This window comes from Protopterus annectens, chromosome 11.part0, assembly GCF_019279795.1.
Source record: "Protopterus annectens isolate FY-2018-M chromosome 11.part0, PAN1.0, whole genome shotgun sequence".
Taxonomy (NCBI): Eukaryota; Metazoa; Chordata; order Ceratodontiformes; family Protopteridae; genus Protopterus; species Protopterus annectens.
This window is the reverse complement of record NC_056745.1, coordinates 1,457,809,036-1,457,819,035: the sequence shown is the minus strand read 5'-3', so window position 1 is coordinate 1,457,819,035 and position 10,000 is coordinate 1,457,809,036. Positions and strand designations below refer to the sequence as shown.

The following is a 10,000-nucleotide window of genomic DNA, read 5'->3' as shown; positions in this document are numbered from 1 at the left end:
AAACGTCATTGTTTTCTAGGCAGTAAACCCCAGGAATTATGCAGCATTGGAAGAAAAGTCGATCAGCTGCTTAATCAGTCATAAATGCTGAACTTAATAGCTGTCAACAAACTGCACACTCGATTTTTAAGAAGGTTCCCATAAGTGTGTATGTGTATAACTGCATATGGGTGGTGCAGCTGTTAACATTGTCACCTCACAGCAAGAAATTCTCCAGTTTGATTCTTGGCTAGGGTGTCTTCTGTATGAAGTCTGCATGTCCTCCCTGCGTTCGCATGGTTTCCTCCGCAATCCATCCAAACACATGCGTCTGGAGCATTTCTCCCTGAGCCACCACTGAAAATAGGCTCTGTCTTAGTTGTACTTTCCCAATCAACAAATGTTATTTATATATATATATATATATATATATATATATAGAGAGAGAGAGAGAGAGAGAGATGTACATAGATAATGTACAAACACACACACACACACACACACACACACGCACACACCACCTCTGAGATCACATAAACTCAGAAAAGAAGGAGGAATTGGGGAAATAAGTGAAGACGACACTCATCTTCTCACCCTTATCTTCACTGCCATGCAGGACATTGTCTATTTTTTACACTTCATGTTATAAGCATTGACTAATTATCTGGTGACAAACAGTAGGTCTCACATTGTCTAGACTATCATGGGCTGTACATTTGTTTTGTGTTTGTGTTTTGGCAGTCCTCTACTTCTAACTATCTGGTAGTTTGTTCATACATTTTAGGATTCTTCCCATCTGCTCTCCAGTGGCAGCACCAGATATCCAGTTTAACAGATATCACATGTACATACTTACAATTTCATTTAATCTGTAATGGAGTCCTCCTTACCACGTGCTTATTACCCATCTGACATTGGTAATTTGCAACATCCTCCAGTTTCTGTTAGGAGTTTCCTTTAAGTTAGCTTTGTTTTCTTTTTTTTCTTTTTTTTCTGATATATAACTCAGTGGCTAACTTTAACTGGTAGGTGCATGAATTAAGAACACTCTCCTTATGGCAAATTTCTGCAGGAGGCTGTCCAGAAGTGTAAATGATAAAGAAAAACTGCTGATCTGGAAATCCCAAAAATCTACCCAGCATTCTTTGTGAGATGAACTGCCTCACACCTCAGCTAACATGGTCAGAATCCTTCTGTTGTGGTCTGCATGTCACATTTCCGAGGTAAAAGTTCCTGGGAGTAAATTAATGCTTTTGCAACAGCTTCTCTGACTCATTGTTTCCTTGTTTAAACTCATCTGCAGCATGGCCTAAAATGACATTTAAAGTTGTTATACAGCACAACCTACTGAAAATATTCAGTAGTATTCTGAAAAAATAAAGCAGTTGAATAAGGGGTCTTCCTTCTCCCTGTTGGAATTTTAGCATATATTTGTCCTCAGGAAGTGTGCCTGTTAAATTGTAATTGTGATCCCTGAGTTGTTAAAGTACAGATGTAGGGAAAGTACCAATGTGGTATTATAGAGTACTTATCCTACTCGAACGTACAGTGCAGCTTAGTATTATATATGTAAAGGGACAATGTTATTTGAATGAAGCTAGCTCCATTGAAGTCACTATCATTGGATAAAAAAATCAGTAAAAGAAGCCCTGTATCCCTATTTGTACTCTGCCTATGTACTTAACTTTCTTTAGCTTTGCTGTATTTTCTGCTCAGATGTATACTCTTAACTTCTTAGCTTATTTTTGTTGCAGTGAAGTGGTCAGTGTGTAGAAATGGGTTTGACTTGCAAAGTATTTTCCGTTTGGTTCATATGTGTTTTGTCTGATGGAGGATGCGTGGGGCTTGCCTTCTCTAAATTATTTTTTTTGTTTTGAATAAAGGTATATTTCAAATTTCATTATCCCATGGTAAATGAAGTAACGTCAGTAAAATGACATGAATTCTATTAAGGTAGTTTGATTAATAAGTAGGTCAGTCTCCATGGCAGGACTGGGAAGGCAAAAGTCCTCCCTTACAAGATGGGCTGGATACTTTCATAATTTCATGAACTGTACAGACTCATGAGATCAGGACTACCATATCAATGGACAATTTCTTCTAATTCCTGCACATTGACTACAGGTGCAAAAACTTTGGAAAAATAATATCTTAATAAGTCAGTGCATGTCTTGTCTAGCATTTCCAGTACATGTCAGATATTGAGGAAGCTGTCTACGGTACTGTTTTCCTGCATGTAGTAAGAACAGAGCACACCCTCGATTATGCCATAGAACTACTGAAAAGGTATGTTATTATCTCAGGAGCTTTCTTTGATTAGTTATCTTTGTCAAGTAAGTGAAATAAGTAAAAAGTGTCCCAGATGTACATTAGGGACTATCAGTGTTCTGTCACATCAGTGCTTAATGCCTGACATGTTGTAATGAAAGTGGTGTCTTTGTAATTCAGAACGTGTGATGAGGTTATCTTTTTTGGCTGTGATGTACTTCAACAGATAATTTTTTATGAGCTCTTGGTGAGGGAGGTTGTTGTAACTTAAAGATACACATCAGATTTATTGTGCAGATTATCAAAAAAGATATCCATCAGCATTGAACTAGCCAACACTCACTAGATGAAAATAATATTAGAACTAGTCATTAAGATAAAAGTGATATAAACAGTGGATGTGCAGGCAGCTTGACCAGCTTCACACATTGACTATTGGTGAGTGACAAACATCTTGTTTTTTTGGCTTTAACTTTCTTTTTCACATCTTTATTTGTAATTACAAATGAGTTGGTACACCATGGTTAGCCATTTTGTTGGAGGTGAAATTTCTTATGTAACATACAGAAATACTGAAAACAACATATCTGATATATACAGTTAAAGGTATTGAGTCGTAAATGTATACACTATTTAATATTATTTTTTGCTTCATCATCTACAAAACTCTTCTCGGTTTGCATAAACATGTTAATATGTGTCAGATATGGTGTTTTCAGGATTGCTGCATATGTTATATTCAAATTTAATAATGAAATGAGTTAAATTAGTTTGCATGTTTTTGTTATGTAATTATTTGTGCAGCAAAAAGTTTTTTTTTTTTTTCTATAGAGACCTCTCTCAAAAGAATTTATTGAACTTGTTATGGTTCCTAGTTGATAAATCCAAAGCCATAGTTTCAATTGGTTTTTACAGTTGATCAAACTCTAAGTGAATTTGTGACTACTTAACACAGTATGAGAATTAGACCTTGCTCTTACTAGTTATCAAAATACATATTTAAAAACAAAAGTGAAAGAAATTAATAATAAGCATCCACTCGTTTTTGTTCTTTGATAAATCTATTAGCATGACAGAGAGAGGCTTCAATTTTTCTATTAGTTTGAAAAAAAAATGAATATCACCAAACAGTGGGCAATTAAATTCTCAGTTCTTTGTTCATTAAGTGATAATCCCTAATAAACACATGCTGTTTAAAATTAAAGTCATTTGTCCCTGACTTTAAATAATGAGCACTTATGTGTCATAGCAGTAGTTGATTAATGATAAATTATCACTTGTTCCCTTAGATGGAATATATATTCATTGCATGTATTTATTAGTGTTAGTTCATTAAACTACATTTTATTATTTTTTAGGTATTGTTTTCCTTTTGGACGGCCTGAAGGGGGCTTAAAAGCTACACTTTCGCTACTTGAAAGGGTATGTTGAAGCAGTTGCCTAATCTTGCAATGCGGTCTCATGTCTGTGCTTGTTCCTGAGACTAATTATTAAAGTAGTACTTTCTAAGCAGTGATTAACTTGAATAGAAGACAGTATTACACGGTATTCTTGCAAGCTTGTAGTTAGCTCATTTATTCCTTTCCTGGATTATGACAGCAAAGCTGTCTAATTTGATAGTAGCCTTCTAAAGAAAATGACTGGGCTATATGCCAGTTAGACAATTAAAATAAAAGCCAAGTGGTTGCTATTCTTTAGTGATTACTGTATTTTGTTACGCATCAGAATGTTATGGAATTTAGTCAAACTATTTTATAGGCAGAAACCTATGTGTTTATACAGTTTATTTTGAACCTGATTTAATGTGATTGATGTTAAAGACTTTTATGTGCATCAGTTTACAAAGAGTATTGTGTCTAAATACTGTAAATTTGTTTTTAAATATGTTGTCACTTATGTCATTAAATATGTATGTGCCAGTCATTGAAGTCAATTTTGCCTTTGGGATTGCAAAGACAAGCACTGCATGTGTCTTGCTTGCATTCATCAAAAAAGTGAATGACTTACTGAATGAACCAGGAAAAAAAGAAACAACCAGAAGCAATGAAACACAATGAACCTTCTAAACAAAGTCAGATAGATGTCAACACCAACAGATTTATAAAAAAATATTTGCTGAAAAGGTTTTAGCACTTTCATCCACAAAACCATACTGACTTGACTTTGAGCAGCAAAGTATATGAGATTTTTAAAGGAAGAAACTGTTAACAGTACATCATTCAAACTGTAGGATACAAACGACGAATGTGATTCCATATGGCAAACATTATAAAATCATATAGAGTGATAGGTAAGTGCTAGGCTAGCTGCCTTTGTGGATTGTTTAAGCATAAACCGTTTCTCCTAGTGAGAATCATACCCTGTATTTCTTGTCTGTGTGTTTAACACCTTAACCATTATGCCAATTCCCATGCAACGCATCTGTAAAATGATATGCATTTTGTGTGAGAATTGCATGAACACAGTGAAAGGTGTAACACGTTAATTTATATATATATATTTTTTTGTATTTGTCACACAAATAACAAATTTTAGTCTCATACCTGAAAAGAATATTACAAAAGAATAATGCAGTTTAATAATGAGATTCAAAATGTGACATAAAAAAGAAAGATGTTGCTAGTGTGTGTGTATATATCTATATATATATATATATATATATATATACACACACACACACACACACACACACACACACACACACACACACACACACACACACATATATCTAGCTATATCTGTCTAGCTATATCTGTCTAGCTATATATATATATATATATATATATATATATATATATATATATATATATATATATATATATATATATACATATATTTGCTACAACTGTCGATATAGTCTCCTTTGGAAAAAATGTGCTTAGCAATTGAAATATTTCTCATTTATAAAATGATTTTTAACTCTTTGACAGTCCAAAATTATTGCAACATTCACAGTCATGTAAGTGTTTATTTTAAAAACAGCAACTTTGGCCTATAAACTTGAAGTTCATTGTTTTTATAGTGAGGCACTGACACAGACTGCTAAGCAACCTGTGTCTAAACACAAGGCATTGTCTGATACAATATTGACGGATGTCAACCATAGTGTTGGTAAGGCCAGTCTAACACCAAATGCAATAAGTTATTAGAAGCACCAGAAGGGAAATTGGCTAGGGTTAAATGGCCTGCAAGGGCAGCTAGCCTAGTACTTACCAATGAACCTATGAAACACACACACACACACACACACACACACACACACACACACACACACACACACACACACACACACACACACATTGAATGTCCATTTCACAAATTCCCATGTGGTTGAAAATCCATGTATTTAATGTAGGATAGTAACACATACGTGTATAAGACTAAAACAGAAATATATAGAAGCATATAACGTTATACCAAATGATTGTTGTTACCCATACATAAGCACTACTGCCTTATTTGTGTTGGTTCTCTTTTCACCACAGTTTTGTGGCCTGGAATTAGTATTTTTAAGTAAAGAAGAGTATGTAAAGTGGTACAGAGTTACTCCTGCAAAAAAAAAAAAAAATTAAATATATATATATATATATATATATATATATATATATATATTCAGACACTTTCCATTTATTGATTTTGAGTCTCTAATGATTTGTTTATTTGAAATTTGAATTAAAGCTTTTTTTTTTCAAATCCAATTGTTTTTAAGCCATTTTTTTCAACCAAATGGGCATTAAGCATAGAGACATTTAATCACTGTCTCCTGTGGTAGTGACTTGGAAGATGTCTAAAATGTGGCATGTTTACTTAAAAAAATACTGCCGTGTTTTCAGGCCCTAAAATATAGACTTAAATGTATTTTGTATGAGCTAGGCCCTAAAATATAGACTTAAATGTATTTTGTATGAGCTAAAGTCCTCATAGAAAAAAAATAAAACAGAAAAAAAACTTTTTGCAGGGGTGCAAGTCCTTTTGCCACTCACACTCCTAATTTATATATAATAAAGCCCAGGAACATTACAGTGGAAGCGCTGCTCTAGTTTGCACAGCCCACTACACCATGATAAATCAAAGCACAGTATTAATTATAAATCTTTAAGAAAAGTCATACTTATGATCAGAACCTTATGGACATTCTGTATTATCAGAGTTACAACAGTAAAATGTACTGAAGAATATAGTTGCATCACTTTTTCAACCACTTCAGTTTATGTAGAATGATAATTAAATCCCATGTATGACACCCATATACATTTATATATATATATATATATATATATATATATATATATATATACATACACATACAATATATACACACATGTATGTGTGTGTGGTGTGGATAGATATATGCATCCCGCACAACACGTTGAACATGCCCAATGTTGACACCATTTGTTCAGTAAGAACAGATGCTTGACATGCACATGAGATTTACAATCCCCAAGTAGGGGGAATTTTCCCTTTCCCTGGGGGTTATATGACCACAGAGTTAGTATACATAATTCCCCAAGGGAGTGCATGAAGGGGAGGAAACACTTGTTCTTAGTTTAGCCTACTTTGGGATGTGTTGATGCGTTGTGTTTTGATGTTGTGACAGCGATGTTCCAGATTTTGACATAATGCATCTTCAATGATTAGTCATAGACCAATATATGTATATATACACGCGCACACACACACACACACACACACACACAGATATAGATACATATTCACACACATTTCTATGACGTCTATATTGTGTGTGTGTGTGTGTGTGTATGTATATATATATATATATATATATATATATATATATATATATGCACAAACATACATATCCATATCCTTCTCTCTTTCTATATATATATATATATATATATATATATATATATATATATATGTGTGTGTGTCTGTGTGTGTATATGTATACGTGTGTGTTTATATATGTATGTATAGGTGTACCTAAAATGACTGAAACAAGATAAGATTGACAGTAAAAGACTGAAAAGTAATAAGACTGACGCTGGAAAAGACTTACAGCATTGAACTTGTAATAGGGAGAGGTTTATGCCCTTTACCCACTGCTGTGTGACCTTGGAATTGGTATATATAATTAAGATGTGGGGTGGAGGGGGGGCCTACCCACCTACAAAACATTGACAAATATGCAAAATCTGCATACAAATACATTAAAAATGTGTTTCAGTGTTGTCATATCTTTCCTTGATTTTCTCTGCACTTAGATTTTTGCACAGAACAGTTATTCTCTAATCTTTATATTTATCATGAAAGATAGTGCCCTTTGTCATATATTAATAATCAGGAAGACACAGATTCAGCCCTGATTAAGCGCACACATTAAGCAGAGATTTTGTTACGACTCAGTCATGTAGTTCAGCTTTTTGGTATCCAATTTCCCAGGAATTAAAAAAATAAATAAATAAAACAAAATCTAATGTTGATATCTGTACGAAAAGCATAATGTGTTGTTATGCATAGAAAAAATACGCAATTTAAATGCATCTTCACAGTTAGAGGTTTTCGAAAGTCACATATATACATACATTGGTATCTGTCCACTTTAAAAAGCATCCCACATTGCCATGTATAGGTATTGTATTTCCCTTGAAGACCGTCAGTGCACTGCTATGCCTACCACATTGCACTGAAACCCTAATTACTTACACTCAGATTCTTCCTGCTGCATGTGAGGTTCTAATGGGGATGCTTCTTTATGCTGCATTGATGAGTTGCACGTGTGCTCTCTGTTGTAGACACATGGATGGATTGGTTTGTTTATCATACATTCTGATTTCCTTCAACACATTAAGAATGGCTGTTTGGTAACCATTTCTGATTTGTTAACCAGGTAGGCAGAACTCTCTTATGGCTCCTTTTAGTCACAATCTGGAAAGGCATAAAAAAAAAAATTACAGATATGCAACTAAAATTTTAAAATAAATTAAAGTAAATATTGCACAGTAATATAGCTGAAAACACTGTAGAATCCTAATAAAAGCCAAGAAAATAAAAGTCCAGCCATAAGAACAACACTTGACACTATACAATAAACAATAAACAAAAGCTAGGTAGTTGTGACTATTGTAAATTACACAAAAAAGATTAAAAAAGTTCTAAGCAAGAAGGAAGGCGGAGGAATCGGTTTCTTTACACAGGTGAAAGTATCATGGAAATGAAGAAGTGCTTAGACAGTGTTCTCCTTTATAAAAGACTAACAAACATTTATACTGTAAAGATTTAAAAAAAGCATGGAAGGATTTCTAATTTCAGTGGATAATATGTTCCAGACAAATGTGTGTGGTTTCTAAAATACTCTTTAAACCCTTAATAGACTAATATAGTAGACATGTTGTTTGCAACTAAAAGAGCCAAACTGAAGTACTTGTGGGAAAAGACAACAACTCTGTTTTCCTAAGAAGGCCACTAATACCAAATTCTGTTGCATTCTGTCATGGTGGTGGGGTGTAAGTGGACTTGAATATCAGGAGATGTGCATTATTTGCTGTATTTTGACTATATTAATACTGCGCCGATTCCAAAGCGATGTCTCTGTACTTACTTAAATTCTATACGTTTCAAGCACTTGCACTACAATCATTTCTACTAAACAGTTAGTGAAATTAACTATTTACCTTCATGTCTCTTATTTCTAACAAGGTAAATGGAGGGGCGGTTCACTTAAAACACCACCCTCTGTACATTCTGTAAATTTAAGTAGAAAGTCTGCACTAAAGCTGAACTTCAGATGAGCCCAGAAGTATGCTGGAGAGGACAGTATTGTTTTATTTCAGATTTGCAGCTCTCAGTTAGCTTTTGGTGTCAAAGTTTCCCCAGTGGGACCTAGTTTTTCTTTTTTTCTTTTTTCATGTGTTTAGTAAACTCAGAATTATGCATATGCCCTCACTATTGGAATGTGACTTTTAAGCAGGTGAAGGAGTTATAATTAAGCTCATACCTATGTGTGTTCCTCTATATAGTGATATTTGTAGAGGGTGGATTCATTTTAAGGAAAAAAAAAAGATTTAAGGAGTAATGTTTACTAATGAGATTTTCCTAAAGAAGCACCAGAACTGGATAGAAGGCCAGAGCATATGCATCAGTTTATAAACATACACACAGGAGAATGCCCAAGGTAAACAGGTTCATCTGGGTCACATCTAGTATGTTCATGTGCTATAAGCTACTACATGTATGTACATATATGTACGTATACATATTTAACTTTATAAACACACACACGCACACACATACATACAGTTTACTGGTTACCTGTAAATGATTGCATGGGGGGGTTGATTGCTACACAGTTTATTGTAATGCAGCAACAGAATCACTTGGGAATTGCCTGATGTTACTTACAGGATTATGAAGCAAGGTGATAAGGAATGTTTTCATTTTCTACACTATTATATGCTGTCAGAATTAACATATTTAGAGATGCAGGGATGTAAGTAGTGCAGAGGGGCTTCCTCCTTTAAAAGATGCTGTTTTTCTATGTGCCATGTTTTTAAATTGGCCGTGACTTGCTTGGTTATATATTAAGATTTGAGTATCAGCTATGCTTTAGATTAATAATGCGCATGCAACCCCTGATTCATACACACACACACACACACACACATAAACATATTTATGTCGTACACATGTGTGCATCTGTGTGCTTGTTGTTTATATATCTGTAGCTATATATTTATAGATATATGACTCTTTATTGACACCACAAAGAAAGAAAGCATACTGCAAACTA

General features: G+C 34.0%; 1 protein-coding gene across 1 annotated transcript in view; it reads left to right on the top strand.

Annotated features, from left to right (window-relative positions):
• CADPS2 (calcium dependent secretion activator 2) overlaps positions 1-10,000 on the top strand; it is a 5,163,308-nt gene that overhangs the window by 3,192,444 nt on the left and 1,960,864 nt on the right. The window contains exon 15 of the mRNA XM_044088753.1: positions 3,606-3,669. Within this exon, the coding sequence (XP_043944688.1) occupies positions 3,606-3,669 (64 nt within the window). The remainder of the gene's footprint in view (positions 1-3,605; positions 3,670-10,000) is intronic.